The sequence below is a fragment of the Cynoglossus semilaevis genome, chromosome 12, assembly GCF_000523025.1.
Source record: "Cynoglossus semilaevis isolate Cse_v1.0 chromosome 12, Cse_v1.0, whole genome shotgun sequence".
NCBI lineage: Eukaryota > Metazoa > Chordata > Actinopteri > Pleuronectiformes > Cynoglossidae > Cynoglossus > Cynoglossus semilaevis.
Genome location: NC_024318.1, coordinates 15484890 through 15502985, shown reverse-complemented (window position 1 = coordinate 15502985; position 18096 = coordinate 15484890). Strand labels below are relative to the sequence as shown.

At 39.2% G+C, this 18096-nt stretch overlaps 1 protein-coding gene across 4 annotated transcripts in view; it reads right to left on the bottom strand.

Annotated features, from left to right (window-relative positions):
• Positions 1 to 18096, bottom strand: part of LOC103387682 (protein kinase cGMP-dependent 1) — a 102374-nt gene that overhangs the window by 9076 nt on the left and 75202 nt on the right. For all 4 annotated transcript variants that reach the window (XM_017037424.1, XM_008322438.3, XM_008322439.3 and 1 more), the window contains exons 6-9: positions 13782 to 13859; positions 10239 to 10333; positions 2179 to 2244; positions 56 to 130 (exon numbers count right to left, since the gene is read on the bottom strand). In XM_017037424.1, coding sequence (XP_016892913.1) covers positions 56 to 130; positions 2179 to 2244; positions 10239 to 10333; positions 13782 to 13859 — 314 coding nt within the window. The remainder of the gene's footprint in view (positions 1 to 55; positions 131 to 2178; positions 2245 to 10238; positions 10334 to 13781; positions 13860 to 18096) is intronic.

The following is an 18096-nucleotide window of genomic DNA, read 5'->3' as shown; positions in this document are numbered from 1 at the left end:
GGTAAGGCTATAGTAAGGCATGTATTTTCCTTAATTGACGTTGTAATTGTCTTACTTGGCTTTGGCGTCAGCGTCCTCATGACCTTTACTGGAGACATCCTCCAATCCTCCGATCAGGTGCTTAAAGGAACTGCAAACAAAACGGTCGGTGTTAGGATTCTGTTCATGTTTTCATCAATCTACAACACACACCCCAGGTCAGGAGAAAATACACAAAGTGTCTTCTGGCTCGAGGGAATTAAAAAAAAAAAAAAAGTTCACAAACTGCAGGTGATGTGTCTGAGAAGCTGATCCACGCTGTCGTTAAAAAGCCCACTTCCAGTTTCTATTAAATATTCATCAGTCTGCTTTTAGAGACCAGCCTCTGAAATCAACAAGAAAAGACACAAGTCTGGAGCTACCCACAGGCATCGAACGCTGGCAGCCAACAGGGATGAAGTGGAAATTTCATGTTAAAACAAAACTAATATTTTCTTGCGAGAGAATATATTAATAATTACGGGGAAAAAAAAGTTAATGCCTTTGTGTCAACTGTGGAATAAAATGTTGCATAATATAAAAACAGAGGAAGAAAAAAACACTCAACTCTGATGTGATGTAACAGAGAAACAATAACAGCTTAGTTCCGGTTTATGTTTCTCTTTGCCTTTTTCTTCTTTTTTTTCGAATTTAAAAACAGTAACAAAGCTGAGAGTTCTGTTCAAAAACCAGCTGTCAGCCAGTGTTTTCTCCTGTTGAGACTGTAACAACCAGACGATGGAACAGTAAACGCCGCGGCTCCTCGTTCCTCACATTTCTCTGAGTAAATGATGTCCAGCAGCGTGTTTTCATTCTCCGTCTCTATCTCCTCACCAGCGCCGCTCCACGTTAATCTTACTTCTTTCCGTTTAACACATCACTCCGTACTACCCCCGCCGACTTGGCAGACGCACACATAACAATCTAGTGTGATGGCATTATGTGCTTCCTGCTGCCAAACACACAATGGATGAAAGTAATAATCACCTGTGCTGGATGACTCACCCACTATCCCCCTGGAGTCACACTAAGAATGGCCTGTTTCTGCTAACCGTGTTCCCCGAGGCCAGGGGGAGGCCAGGGGGAGGCCCCGGGGTAATCTGATATCATCTCGCCCCAGCGTCCCACCCATCTGTCTCTATTCTCACTGTGTGCTGGAGACAGAGATGCTCCAGATGAAGTACTTTACTTTACTGTCTTTATCGTCGTTCATGTTCTTGTGTATGTAAACACATTGGATATGAAGTGCGAAAATAATGTGTGTACATGTTAGGGCTGTCAAAATTAATGTATAAAATTAAACAATTGAAAACTGATCAGAATGACACACACTGTATATCCAATAATCCAACTTAGGTTAATAGTCCATCAACTTAGGTTAATAAACAGGGGATAATAATAACAATAATAATTATTATTATTATCACAACTTTGTACTTGCAATATACAGATTTCTTTTACATTTAGGATGTTAATTCCTGTTGATTAATCACGATTAGTCTAGAATAATCACAACCATGATTAATCATGACTAATTGTTATTAATTCCCTCTTTTTGAAATATGTCAATCAGCTGAGTTTGACTTGTATAGTGTCATTTTTAATTTACAAACCAGTCTTTCTGACAAGCGTCCTGTTCATTATCCCCACATCTGCACATGAACATCACAATATTATAATGTGTGATATTATCATATTAAACAGGAGCATATTTATGCAACACTATAAAGGTTTGTCTCACAATCCTACACTTCTTATTTAATTAATTTGCTGTAACATGAATTCTGCCTTTTGTTTCTACTCTACCCTGAAATATTCAGCGAATGGACAATGGTAGAACTGGGAAACAGATTAGATTAAACTTTGTTGATCAAAGCGAGGATTAAACTTTAATGTACATTTGACCAGGTTGAAATATGTCAATCAGCTGAGTTTGAATAATTCAAACCAACTATATTTTAATGGGAAAATGAAGCATTTCTTGTTGCTAAATAAAACACACTATATTCACTGTGCCTAATTAAAGGTTGCATTTTTTGTCGTCTCCTCGATTAAAAACTCATCTTGTCCAACAAGGACGAGCAATTCGAAAAGGTTGCACTTGTAGTGACGTGCAACTATTTCATTGGTTTGATGCTGGTGTATGTGAATGATACTCACTCTCTGTCGATGACCAGACAGGTGACTGCCTCTGCGGCGATAACGTTGGCCGTCCTGATGTCCTCTCTGGAAAAAACAAAAAACACAAAAAAAAGAAATCAAGAAAAGTAGCTGAAGAGTGTGGATGTCATTGTCTCAACAAAGCAGTTTCATAGACTTGTTAAAAAAGTCATAGCAGGAAATGTGGTAAAAATGTCTCTTCTGATTACTGACTCCATAAACGTCCATGGCAAACTCCATAAAAAAAACATCAAACTCCATAGGCAACACACACACACATCACGGTATGAGTGGCATTACTCTTTATCGCACGTGACAGCGAGTTCATCTTCCTCCTCCGACGACGACTCCTCTTCAGAGGAGTCGCCCCAGTCGCACAAATCCTCCGACTCTGTATCCCAGGAGCTCATCCTTTCACTGTTAAAAACGCTCTGCTCCCTCAGTCCCTCACTGTCTTTAACTCTGCTTCTGAAACCATGCACTGCCCAGGGCTACTCTCCAATAATCTGAGACGTACTTCTGAACAAAACTGGAATCCAAATCTGCTGTTATCCACCGTGACATGGGGTCAAACAGCGCAAAAAAAGAAAAAAGATTTCATAGATGACTTTTATAAAGTTTTAAAAAGAAGTCTCAGTTCAGCTGAGATTTCATAGATGACTTTTATTAAGTTTTAAAAAGAAGTCTCAGTTCAGCTGCTAACTAACTCAACTGACCAACAATCACTTCTGTGTGGCCTCAGCCCAGACATATGTATTGCAATCTATTTCAATTCGCTAGAGTGACAATTCTTCCCCATGCCAAGTCGACTCCCTCTGCCTTCCCTCTGACCCATGAAGGCACAGAGAAAAGGGGATGGAGCGAGAGAGAGAGGGAGAGTGGGAGAGTTCGGAGTGGCGCTTCCAAGTAAATACTACAGCTGGTGGCGGAACAAACATTTTGAAAGGTGAGGACAAGCGAGCAAAGGAGAGAGCAGTGCTGGGTGTATGAACAGATCGTGTGGCCCGGATAACACACCTCGGATTTCGTCCAACTGCGATAAGCTCGCATCAACGATCTTAACACAATACTCTGGCTAATGCCTCGTCACCTGTTCTTGTTTGCCCACAACAGCATTCATAACTATTTACATGGACGCGCATACAGTTTTATTATTAACCCTGATAAAGGATGAAAGGACGACAAATGTTCCAGTCTAAATGAAGACACCGTTGCCGGTACCGTCGAATGTGTCATAATTAGTTTAGAGGGACGAGAGTCTCGATGAGTGACGCTTCGCGCAAATGAGTTCCCGGGAGGTTCGACTCGCACATCTGTCACCGCCTGAGGCTAAGAAGGAAACAAAGGTTTCGGAGTGGAGTCGAGGGGATAGCGAAACTCACAGTTGAACAAACAGGCCCCAAAAAATAAGATGTACAAGAATAAGATGCGAATAAAAGAGTAGAAAGTAAAATAATGAATAAAAAACGTTAACGTTATCATTTAATGTCAATGTTCCTACTTTGACCAAAAAAACAACAAAAAAAAAAAAATACATACGTCAATATACTTTTTTCATTTAGAGGGGAAATGTATTTATCTTGATCAATCGTTATCATCACAATTAATCATGATTAATCGGTTGAGAAACATTTTTTTCAAAGTTTTCAAAACCTTATTCATTAATTCAACTTCCGCCACTTGGAGCTTTTCAGGTGGCGCTGTTAAGCAATTAATCAAATTCAGTTTTTTTTTTTTGTTTTTTGTTTTGGAAATTCAACACCTACATACGAAGAAACTGTAACTAAAAAGAGAGCGGCTTGCTGTATGACGGGGGAGCTCGCCACTTCCTGCTAACTACTGATTAATGCACTTCACAGAATAATACATCACTGTTGCGTTTCCTCTTGAAGCTCAGTTTAATGAAACAGAGAAACAACAACTCATTTTTTGTGGCGGTTTTGTTGTTTCTCACCGACGAACATTTTTCAATGATAAATGTGACTTGAGGGCAAACGGGGGACGATGTTTGCCAGAAAACGTGGCTTTGCTTAAAACAAACGAGCGAACCGTGCTGTTACAGAAACCGGTGGTTTGATTTACCGAATTAATTTCCAATGATGAGGGACCATCAAGTCACCAAATAAACTGTTTATTCCTCAGCCTGTGACTGAGCATTTTTATTAAAACCTATTTATTAAATATTTTTTTCTTTTTATTTATGGCTTCATTATTCTTCTTGCAACCAAAGAATAATGTTTCCTCATTACAATACACATAAGAAACATATAAAGACAAACAACCAGTCACAAGCCCAGAAAAAATTACATATAAAAAAATATTACAACTATGAAAATCCTCAAATCTTCCAGGTGTGTTTCCACCAGAGAAAGAATTCTGTGGTGGAAACACAAATTGCCATAAAATTCAAAACTGCAGAATGAGTTTAGCATTTAGCTATATCGTAAACTGTGATATAATAAACTGTTATGTAAGATGTACTGTACATGACAATAATAATTTTTTAGGCCCCTAAATATATTTGCCTACTATTATTGTACTGTAAGGTGAGTTCAAATACAAAGACATGTACATGATTATTATTATTATTATTACCTAAATAGAATATGTAGTTTTATTTACCTGCCTATAAGACCTAAAAAGCTATGACTATCGGGGGAAAAAAATCCCTCTAATCCCTTCATTAGGAGTCACCTCAGTGCTAGCCTCCGTAGCGCCCTTCCTCCCTAATTCCTAAATCGTGAGGAAAGGTTGTTTTCAGCTGCGGATTAACTGTGCGTCAGACACAAACCCTTCACACTGCACCTCAGTAACTGACGCATTATTGATGATAAAAACAAATATTATTTAATGGACTGGTCCCAAACTACTGGCTTGGGGACCACTTTTGGCCCGCGTCCTGATGTCAACAATTGCTGTGGTATTTAAATGTATTTGTACTAGCTGATGGTACTGTAGTATTATACAGTCTTTACACATTAGTGAAACACACTTTTACTATAATATCTGGGATTTCCTATTCAATCTGAATTATGATGCCCCCATAAAGGGAATTAAAATTTTTTTTAATTTTTTTTTTTTTTTTTTCTGGCAGCCCTCCTGTCATTTTTCCTGTCACTCACGATGATCAACACCAACATGGCCGCACGAGTCATTGTGTGGATTCAAATCCAGGCTGGATTAAGTCAATCCAGATGTCATGTGTCCTTGCTGCGCACATTTTAAAAATCCGGGGTGTGACCGCTAACCTTGAGCGACCCCCATCATTCGGGACAAATGTTAATACTAGTTCTGACCTGGAACCATATATGAGTTAATTTGTCTCCTAAGAGGAGGTGTGAGATGCCCAGGGCGTTTACCAACCATAGAAACACAACAAAAACAACACTTCAGTTAGCTACTGAAATAGTGGTTACGTAAGCGCGAATCGTCCTTAAGAGGCCGCTAAGATTTCCTGCTGGTGCGCGTGGCTCGTTACACCTGTCCCACACGAACAACAACCGTTACGCCGACACTGGTGGTGTTGTACTGTACGTGAAACGCTAACCGCTACACAACATCTGTCAGAATGATTCATGTTCTCACTGAAGTCAGCCGGTGAGCCAAAGATGGCTGGGTATTTGTTAATTGCGCTGCAACAAGTGATAGATGGGTAAACACACACACACACACTCACACACTGATACACACTAAGCCCGCGGTGTTGATTTCCAGTGGATGGTCCAAATGAAACTGTAATTGGACAGTAATCTGGTGTCCCGGGAAGAGGGTTATGAAAATCATGCACACAAGCGCGGAGGCTAAAGTGAGGGGGCGGTATCTATGGACTGTATCGAGAGAAGGAAAACCCGGGGTCAGAAATAGGTCAGGGACAGGATTGTGGAAGAAAACAATGATACATCACACAAGGTTAATCACCGATGTGTGTGTGTGAGAGGCTCAGTATATTCAGTACAATTGGACATTATATACACAAATGCAGAGTTGGTTGTCCAGAGCCTCCAGTAATGAGGAGATTCTTTTCTCTGTAATAAACCAGGAAGCTGCTGGCTACACTCAAAATAAAGTTAGAGAAAAAGAAACAACAGTGTGGGCGCTCTCAACTGCAAGATTCGTGTATTTGTATAACCAAATAGAGATGCCTTTAAATCAGTACCAGGTTTAGAAGGTTAGAAGGTCAGTCAAGGTAAGAGCACTCTACGAAACATAAGGGGTTGTTTCTCACTAGAGGTCACAGTTGTTAGATTTTTTTTTTTTTTTATGGAGCAGATGGAAGTTCATCTTTCATCACTCTCTCAGGAATAAAACCGGCTTTCACTCTTTTTGGGCCTCGGCCTGACCAAACACAGTAGGAACACAAAGATTTGCTCTCTTTCTCCCCGTCTTTTACTTCTAGCTCTATGGTAGTGACGCAATCACTCACAAAAACGTTTGCACGAATATTTCTTCTTGATCCCACGGCCAAACGTTAGACCTATTTTGTGAATCTAAATAAAATTAGCATGCCAATTAGCATGTTAGCATTCTTATAATCATGTTTTATCATCTGATAAATGTTAAAAATACCAACTAGTTGGTCTTGGTATGGAAATACAATTTGATCCTTTGCAAAATACTTTGTAAAATCTCCAATTAAAGATTTTTTTCAGCAGACAAGTCCAGGCATGTTAGGCCCAGAGAAACCTGGGTTAATTGTTCTTCAAAACCATTTCAAATTCAGAAACATAAATAATGTTTCTGAAATCAAGCATTTTAACTTTGGTAGATTTTAAGGGTTTTTTTTGTGTGTCACTGCTTCCAAAATTCTGGACAAGTTCCTACCTGTTCATATGTCCAAACCACAGCATTGAATTTTGAGGATTCTGTCAAATACTCCCAAATTGTCAGCATGGTTGGGTCAAATCACTGGCGTTTGCCTATAATTTTTATGTTACATTGATCTGAGCCTCTCAAAAACTGGTGATGCGTAAGCTGTGAAAGTGTTTTTTTAAGCATTTCAAACGTGTTGGTTTAATCAAAGGTTCTCATGTAGATTAATTATTTAAGGAGGACTAACTTTATCTATTAATAGATAAAGCTAATTAACAACCATCAAATTCAAATTAAATATTAATCTTTCAATCACTCCCAGTACAAAAAATCACAAGATAGAGGATCCCTTATAAAGTGCTGCGGTATAAATATATACATATATAAATATACATTATTCATACTTAAATATATATAAAAAAGACAAAATATAAATAGAACTAAACTGATTGAATTCATTCTATTAAGGGAGCATTTCTGCAGAGCTACGTTAATAGCATTAAGTGCTAAAATAAGACAAACTAATGCTCTATGATCTAATTCGTTTTTTAATTTTATGATCAAAGGAGAAGGGATTATCTGAACGACAAACTTTGTGGAGTACGGCAAAAAAAAAACAAAAAAAAAAAACATTTCAGCAGATTGTATTGATTTAGTGACAGTGTTTCTCTCACCCAACGTCAGCTGATAATGACTTCAGGTTTGACAAGTCTGAACAAAAGTGAAGTCTTAATCAAAGGAATGTATCTGACATTGGTAAAAAAAAAAAAAAAAAAAAAAAAGCTGGAGCTCTGCAGTAATTTAACTACCGTCATGTTAGAGTCTCCCAGCCGTTGAACTCCTCCTCACATGTAGAAGACGGGACATGTAGCATCAAGCCCACACTGACACAGCCTCTCACAGTGATTTATAACCAGGATGTTATAAAAGTGATGTGAGTCAAATGACTGTCAGTGACATCACAGGTTTTGTTTTCTTTCTTTTTTTTTAAACTCGGTACATGTACCCTTCCTCCCCACCCACACACCCACACACTGACAGATGCTTGGAGGCACAGGTCACAGTACGCTACAGTTCGTCTGTTCTATTGTTGGACGCTCACCTCAACAGAACGATTAGGATTCAACAGCAGGGACAAAGACATGCTCTGCTGACCGTATCAAAGAGCAGTTTGAAACTTCAAACGAGTATTTACTGTAGTATTGTTCAGGGCTAAATATTAACAAACAAGTAATCCGATATGCCATGTGAGAACACAAACACACAAACACACACTCACACACACACACAACATATATCAAAGACTGCCAATTACGGGTTCCAAAACCATTATCACCAACAGGAAGAGCAGCTGTGATTTGTAAATATGTTGTCCTCACAGTTCAAAGACAGTGTCTTCAGATGGACACAGTGGCCTTTGAGTAGAGGCTATTGAGTTTCACAAACAAGGACACACACACACACACGCAGTTAACTTATAATTAGAAAGATGGTCGCAGTGAAGAGCCTCCTCTGATCAAAAGCCCCGTCGCCAAGACGATCTGCATCTGAATTAATATCTGCATCAAAGGTGCAACTCAAACAGGCCGTCCCTGCGCGAGACACACTAAGGAGACGGGCGGGCGTTCGTGACAAAGGGGGAGTGAAGAAAGACGGAGAGTAATTAGTCATGGTGGGACGTGCAAAATATATGCTTATTCAGCAGGGTTTAGAAGACAGCTCCAGATTCTTAAAGAATTCATTTTGACTAGACGTCAGAGTAGACGGTCATTTAAAGGACAGTCGAAGCGTGTGTTTATCACACGGATACATGCAACCAAAGAAATGAAATATTTCTTTCTCAATTTGGTCAATGGGAATTTTAAAGCCTGAATTATCAATTATTATTATCAAAAAAACTAACTGACAGCAAGTTCATTTCTAGCTGTAAATATAACTTAAAATATATTTTTATTTTCTAAATACAATATAATATAATATAATATAATATAATATAATATATTTTTTGTTATTGTTTTTATGTTGTGTCTCCACAAGATGGCGACATCTTCATTGTCGTTCATGACGCCACAACGGACCATTACTTTGTTTAGATTTGTAGGTTCGTGCTGTTATACCTTACTGAGGGAAAGTAAACCAGTATACGTTAAACTATACCCAAAGATCAAAAAGAATTTCAAAATAAAAGCCTGTACACGGCACCTGTAGCCTCAGTATTAATGCTATATAGTCATAGCATTTTCATGGTATTTATAAAAATGAACTGGAGCTCATCACATCGCTGAACATTTAAACCATTTTTATTTGAACTACCCTTGTATTTTAATAGCAAGGTCCCAAACTCAAAGAAGAATATTTAATTTCACGACACTGCTCTCATGCCAGTGACAGTAAAAGTTATCTTTTGACACTGAACTCTCCTCGCAGTGAAAGTATTTGACGATACTAAATGTTACAGCGATTGTAAATCATACCGTCCCTGTGCTACGCTGTATATGGACTTGTTATTTGGAAACTCCCTGTGGGGTTTTTACAGAGAGTGAAAAAATAAACAAAAAACGTCCTGGTCTTCGCCAGGGATTTTCCACACATGTATTAACATTGTTTTATTACAGCTAGGCTCACCCACGGCGTGTTTACAGATTTCCGAGGCGCTCTGTCTTTGTCAGACACACTGAGAGGTGATCGGGTTAAGTGGCGTCTCCAAATTTGTAGCTGTTTGTCTTTTCATGTTGGTCTTGTGCTAAACTGGTGACATATATGGAGTCGTCCTCAGTCCCAGTGTCACTCAGGACTGGATCCTGCTGCCCTTATGTAACACTAAGAACAACGAGTTCTACTGCGAACCTGATAACATGTATATTTTTATACATATAAACCACCGTATGAGGTGCTGCCACCTAGTGACTGGACGCTTGTTATCATTCAAGCATTACAGCAGTGCCATAAGGCACTTCACTGCGCCCTCCCCAAGGGGGCCCGCCCCACGGTTGGAGAAGTACTGCCATAGATGCACAACATTCACTAAGTTACGCCACCCCTAGAAATGAGTGAGCGCGCAAACGCAGACGGATAAAAGATAGAGAGTGATGGATAGCAAATTATAAAGAATGATGTATGCCGAGGGAGAGGAGAATACTATTAAAGACAGGTTGTCATGTGAGATGAAGACAGGTGACAGTGATGGTGATGGAAACAGCAGCTGAGTTGAGGAGTTGAATTGGAAGGGGCAGCGTTATTAGCAACCTTACCCTTGTAGCGCTTTCTCTCCGAACCAGTCGCCTTTCCCGAGGCTGCGCAGATACACTGGCTCTCCGTTTGGCAAATCTTCCCTGGTCACGTTAACCTGGTAAAAAATAAGCGACAAGCCAAATACGTTACAATATTGACATTTTAAAAGTGTAAATTAATAGAGGACTGTCAAAAAAATATTCACTTATTCTTCCCAAAATGTTGGAATGGAATTTAGTGACTTGGCAACTCACATTGGCTGCCACAGGTGGCGCCATTAAATATGTGGTTGGAACTCACTGGCTGCCACACAGCCTGTGAGTTGGTTGGTTCTTCTGGGGCTCGAACCCAGGACGCTTTGCATGTTAGGCAGGCATTGCTAACAGCTACACGAACTAAGCATTTTAGCATGACTTTTACATGTGAAAGTCATGCATAAAGGCTAAAATGCTAAAATGCTTTCTACGCCATCTATTGGGAAAACGATATAAGTTTAGGGAAAAGGCAGAAGTATAATGATAATATAAACAAAATATATACTTTGGAAAGGTTTGACGGGCCAGATGAAAAAGCTGAACGGGCCAAATCCGGTCCCCGGGCCTTAGTTTGCCCATGCCTTAGCTACACAATCAAACCACTATATAGATCAGGGGTGGCCATTTTTTGGGGATTGGGAGCTACTATTCAAATGACCACCAGGCTAAAGTGATCTACTCACATTGAAATATATTTGCTAATATAAAGTGAACATACTTTATATGTACATTATACAGCACAAAATGAACTGAATTTGTATAGTATATAGCCAGTACTGCTACCTATCTACGTTTCCAATCTACTTATTGGGCAGCCCTGATATACGCAGTGGTTCCATTGTCTCCATAATACGGAGACTGGACTGTTAGAAGGCAGGGGGAGTGACATCACATCACATGCATGGATAGGCAGTTACAAACACCTGACTGGTGTCTGTGTGCGCACACACACACACACACACCACTGACCAATTCATTAACCAGGTGACATGTGAGCGATGGCACTTGTGAAGATTTCAGGGGACGTGAAGGAGACGGATATGTTGGTTAATGAAAGATCTCGTCTCCGAACGTTTGTCAGTTCTGCACGTGTGAGAGCCGATCAGGCTCAACACACCGTACTGTCGTCTACAGCTGAGGGACAGCTTAATTATTCACAGCCGATACGTGGAAGCAAGGGTACAAAAAAAAAAAAAAAAAAAAAAACACAAGGAAGGAGGACGAAAGAAGGAATGTCCTCCAGACAATGTCCACCGTCTGCATGGAGACAAAGGGTGACTTAGAAATAGCAATAAAGTCAAGAACATTAGTGTTCAGAAGACAAGACGTTGTTTACACCCACTGCCTGTCTGGGCTTTTTCTCCTTTATTTATCACCAGGACTCGAACCCTCTCCTCCTGTCACTTACCAGTCACCACCTTTTTAAGTCAGAAGATACGTCATTTATTAATTATTTTTCATATTTCAAAGTGTTGAAATGTCCTAGAGGCTAGAGGCTAATTTTTTTAAACACTAACATTTAGGTCTGTGATTCCAGCATTTGTTGCGTGATCTCTCAGACTTCATTGGTTCGCTCCTAAAACCAAAACATGTGACGAAGCCTGAGGTCCAAACTAGGATTCCCAAAAGATCTTCAAATACATTTTTTTGGATGTGGGAGGTCTTCGGTTTCCGACGTCTTCGACCTACAGTGTTTCGTGGTTACGACGCTGGATTATGCTACACTTGCTTTCTTCTGTTTGTGTTTTTTTTTTTATGGCTCCCAAGTGTAAGTCAGACTTCTAATGTTTTTATGTCCTAGATTATGATGCTACCACTGAGTTATTGACCTTTGCTTTTATGCATTTAGCAACCGCTTTTATCCAAAGCAACTTACAAGAGGAGAATTAACAAACAAGCATGTGGTTTATCTGGGAATCGAACCCAAGACTCTCTGCTCTCAGCTTCCGAGGCTGGGTTGCTAAAACCGCTACAACATGGAACCGACATAGGTACTGATGTACAGTATGTGAGTTTCAACAAAATCCAGTTACGTCGTACCATGGGAACAGAATTGCGATGTAATGACTTTCAACAAAATCCAGTTACGTTGTACCATGGGAACAGAATTGCGATGTAAGTCGAGGACCTCCTGTGTTTGTTTCCTGGTTTACACAATAATCTTAATTCAACAGTAACTCTCTTCTCTCTTACACCAATTACAGAGTGCATACCAGCGGACCCGCTAAGTGACGTTACAGGGATGCTAATAAAAGCCCAGGGACTGAAGTTTTCGAAAGGGAATAATTCATCAAGGGAGGATTTTTCCTCCTTATGCATTATTATCATCACCACCGGCACCATCATGTTCTGCAGTAGCCCACAGTATATATGAAAATAGAACGACTATCACATGTTCTTTCACATGCTTGGATCGAATTGGTACCAGTGTTAAAGTTAGTGTGATTGGGTATTTTTAAAATGCTCTTTCTGACCCCACCAGAAAAAAAAAAAAAAAAACTTTGGATGTTTTTACAGTATAACAAGTCTGTCAGGTTACATAATAGAAATAGAAATAAAGTGTTCAGTTACCTAACCCTGCATGTTTTCATGTGGGGGTTACCACTAGGAATCGAACAGCTGACACTCTTGCTGTGAGGCAAAAGCACTGATCATTCCTGCCTTCTATCCACCATATGTCAGAATCTTTCCTCAATCTTGAAGAGTCAACAGAACACCTTCGTGGTCCTGATTGGTGGTCGCCGTTTGCTCGCTGCCACGTCTATCATTAACCACACTTGGTGCTGCATCATAATAACTAACATCAGGTAAATGTCAGGATGTGCAGTGTGCTGACAAGAAAAATGACCAGTTCCATAAATTGATTTGCCATTTTCTAAACACACACACAAACACAGAGCAGTTAGGCCAAGAATGACAGGATGTGAGGATTTCCTGAGCCTTAAATATTGTTTTCTGGATGATAATAATAATGCTTCAGTCAAAGGGTTTTCAGTGCAACTAACTGTAAGAGAGAAACATTGTGAGACGTGACAGTGTGACTGAAAAAAAATACTGAGGAGAGAAAAAGGGTTTTTTTTTTTCTTGTTTTTTTGAGTTAAGCGAAAAAAATACTGAGGAGAGGAGAATGGGGTTTTTTTTCTTGTTTTTTTGAGTTAAGCGATGACATGATAGCCCTCTCCTAACACTGCTGGATTGGACAGGACAGCATGTTATATTTGCTCAATGTGAAAGACACAGAGTGAGGACAGGAAGGTGGAATGAAAAGGCCTTGATTCTCCTCTCAAGATGTTCAAACTGCTGCGGCACGACATGATGAAAGAGGCAGCGCGGCGGTTTCCATCTCCACAATCAAACCGAATGGTTGGTGACAGAAACACCCAACCAAAAAAAAAAAAAAAAAAAACAAAGCAAATCCAGAGGCTTTGTTCCTGACATCCAATCGGAGTCCTTCCCGACATGTTCCACAAATCCCAGCATTGTGATCAGTGATGGTTTTTAGGAGCCGACTTCAGAAAGTGTTCTCACCTTTCCCTTGCTGATGATGAAGAAAGTGTCTCCTCTGGCCCCTTGTCTGATGATGTACTCTCCATCTTCATAATGTGTCTGTCAAAGAGGACAGGACAAAGGAGTGGAGAAACAGAATAGCAGACATGAGGAGAGGACGGGAGAGGAGAGGAAAAGAGAGGAGAGGAATATTGTCAACGATTTGAAAAAAAAAAAAAAAAAATCACAGTAATACAACAGACAAGCCTGAAGAGCCATTCAGAGAGTTTCTATGCCTCTGACCTGCGGCTTCCTTGGAAATCAACTGTGACCTTGAATATGAATAAGCAAAGAAAATAATAAAAAAAAAGAAGAAATGGACAAAACTGCTGTAGTTCCTCACAAAGAGTAAATTATTAGTCCTGGCGAGGAACTGCAGCAGTCTTGTCATTTCTCAACTCTGGGTTTTCTTTCCAGTAATCCTAAATGGATGGAGTTGTTACCACTGGAAACTATCCCAGCATGCAATGAATAGGCTTCAGTCAGCTCTGGACTCACAGTCACAGTTTGTATGTCAAGGTTGGTGTTATAGGACAAGTGCAGAAATAACCATAAGTGCAGTAACGTTCAGTTGTGGGTTTTTTTTTTTCCTGCATCTGTCTCAACTCTGAAACATCGCAAAATAGGAGTCAGTGTTTCACAACCATCCCACAGTGCACCACCGAACAGAAACTTTACAAGCAGTGTATGTCATGATGTATCATGATCCTTAGCATCAATTAAATCATATCTTACGTACTAGGTGTAAAACCTTGGCCTGTTTAGTTGAACAGAACGCTGATATATCCGCAGGAATTGAAGAAAGATACACACGCTCTTGCTGTCTTTTTATTTAGTGTTTAAAGCAATCATGCTCGAAAGCCAAGCTTATATAAATAGTATATATATATATATATATATACATATAAATATATATATATATGTATATATATATATATATATATATATATATAACAAAAGAAAAAAGATATATTACAAAGAAATGCATGAATAACAAATGCAATAAATTGGAGTCCGATAAGGATTTTTACTCCATTTGTGCTATTATATAGATGATAAATAGATCGTTTTTTTGTGTATCTGAATTTTTCAAACTCATTGCAAATGCATTTTAATACAAAAAATCTAATATTCATTGCATATAATATATAATACATATATACATACAAACAATACAATAAAATAGACCAAAATATAATCAAAATTACTAGTACGTGTGCAAATCATATTTTTGATTCTTTAAAGACTACATTTTGTCTCACTGGTAGTAAAAACTCCCAGCTTTTGTTCAAAGGCTCTTGCAGGAGCCTCTGAAACACCAACACTTTTCCTCTGAAGATCAATAAAGTATTATCATAAAAGCTACGACTGTGTAGTTAAATAATTAACAAGAAAACACAGAGAGGATTTGGCTGTTTTTAATGACTTTTTTTTACCACTCTAATTATATTTTTTATGATTCTATTACCAATTTTCCCATGAAAATCTTAAAAGAACATTTTCCACTAAATAACAAACACAGACCTCGGATTTTGTTCACATCGAGCGCCGGCATTTGGCCCAGGCCTCCTATTGGACCGTTTACTGCTCACTCTGTCGCTACTCTCATTAGCAACATTGTTGCTTCATTATGCGCATTTAACATTTTCTCTATCAATAAGTAGCTAAAATAATTATATAGATATATATTTATATATATATATATATTTATATATTTTATATATATTTATACATATATTTATATATCTGTTTTGGTTTTGATATAGTAACTGTTAAACCCATCATGCCCTTCTTTATCTTGTAAACACAACTTGAAGATAATTTTGACTAATGTCAAATGTTTAAGGGGAGTTTAGACATAAAAAAATGGCACATGGCGTCTCTTGACAAAGTCCTCAGAGAAGACTGTAAATTTGTGCATTCATCTGTTGTCCCTGCCCGTCTCGGGTCACTCCACCTATTGTCCCTTGGTTACCTGCTCAAATCAGTTTCACCTTCATCTAGTTATTGCTCCTTCCTGTTGGTATGCAGCTCGTGTGTTTCCCCTGGTTCCCCCCAGGTTGTCGTATATATATCAGAGTAAAATGTTTCTGCATTCTGTTCAGTATTTTTTTTCCCCCGACATGACTGACGTCAGACCTCCTCTGTGAGTATCTGTCTTTTACGTGTCACTTGTACGTGTCCATACCGTCTCCTCTCTCTCTCTTCTGACATCTGTTTACTGAACCTTTGCTATTGAAAGCTGTGCTTCTGGGCTTCAACCTGCCTCTAAGTCCAAGTGTGTGAAACACCTGTCTATCAACACTGCTGGAAAGAACAACAACAACAACAACAAAAAAATCCCGGTTTTGTTTCTTTGTAGAGTTGCATCATGTCTCAGGCTTGTTCTTACTTTTTTCTCATGAAACAGTTCAGATTTAATCTGCTTTTTACTCAAATCCCACCTTTTGCGGTTTCCTCCCGTTTTCATTATTCACCCAGTTCTAGTTCAATGATTTCCAGTTCATCCTCCGACTCAGTGTGGCCAGGCTGCCGATGCACTTTGACACAAAGCTCGCTTCTTCTTGATGGAGTCGTCCTCACAAAAGCTTAACTCACAAAGCTTGTTAAGTGTAACTCCAGAGATTTACTTTTCCTTGTTGTTGTGTCCTTCAGTATTCCCCGTGGCTCAGCCTGCTCTCGCAAAGTGATTCTCCTGATTTATTGTCAGCAATTGTAACTTCAGTGCCGTACATAAAAGTGCTGTGATACGGTTTTATTTTCACCCCGGTTCATCTGTCTACAAATGCCAGTCTTTGCCGTATAAACCAAGCTATAAATAAACCACAGTAGACGTTACAACAGTTCAACACAGAGCAGCATGTGAGTGACAGACAGGGTTCTTCCCAAAGTGTGTTGTCACACCCCGAGCTGCCACTAGGGGATGGTGGTTTTTTTTTTGTAAGTGGGAATTTGACTATGTTGAATTTCATTCAAAAGTGAGAACGAATTGTTATTAACGTGATTATTCTGTTTGTCCTCATTTGAGCATGATTAAAAATGGCGCCTTAATAAGAAAACTTGAGAAAAACTTTTTTTTTTTTAATTTTTTTATGAAAGGTGGGGACGTGGGGTGCGTCAACCCTGTTGAAATCAATGATTTTTTCCCCGCAAAAAAAAAAAATCTAATAAATTCAACCTGCTGCGACCACCCTGCACCACCACGGGGACCCTGCCCCACATTTTGGACACCATCGTGGCGGGGAAACAGAGAAAAATGGTGCATTATTAGAACTGTGTTTTAAGATGTGATCACTGCTGTACAGGTTGGTTGATGTGTAATATTTCAGTCACATGACTTTTATTATACCTGACACACATTTGTGAAGTGTTAGATTAAAGACGTGACACCAGGAATAGTGTAATAAAAGACAATAATGTGACTAAAAGTGTTAACGTCGGGTACTTGGCTATAATTAAACATGTAACCTGGGCCTGTAGATGTTCTTCTGAGTGCAAATACCTGAAGGTACACCGGCTCAGCGGGGGAGTCGATGGTGTAACAGTCGCAGCGTGTTGGGGAATATTTTATAATGTGCAGGTTTAAGATCAGAGCCTCGGTACCACAGTAACCGAGTTCGAGTTTAATTTGTTTCTGAAGCCGAGTGTCGAAGAGTTTCTGCTGATATAAAACCTTTGTTTTGAAAGAGGACCATTGTTGTTTTTTAAGTACGTGACGTAGCGACAATAATACAGCTTCCAACGTCGTTCAAATATGAATTTGTTGACAAGTTCTCACCGTTGTAACACTGCATTTTTACAGATAAAAATATATCAGCTCACGCGGCATGTGTACAGATGTTCTGAATACAACAAACATGACCTCACATTTACCTCGCTGCTTTTATTAAAAAGCTCTACCGAGGCTTCTGATGCTCGTGCTAAATGATTTGTCACTGTTACTTGCGCGTGAGTGTAACAAATCATACGGCTCTCGCCTTCAGTACCAAGCACTGATGATCTTGTGACAATAACACATGACCAAATATAGACATCCTTAAACAAGCAGTGTAAACAGTTGAGGCTTGGAGACATTTTACAAGTAAATATTTACACCCAGTGATGTGAGGAAAGCACAGAGGGATTTTCCTGTGACTCTACTGTAATGCGTTTTGGGAACGTATCTTTATACTGTATATATACACTATGCAAATACTGCACATAAACTGTATACATACACGCATATGTCTATGGAAATGCTCATATAAATATTTGATGAGCATCGATAGATGTAGACTTCTGATCGTTAGCTGCGTTA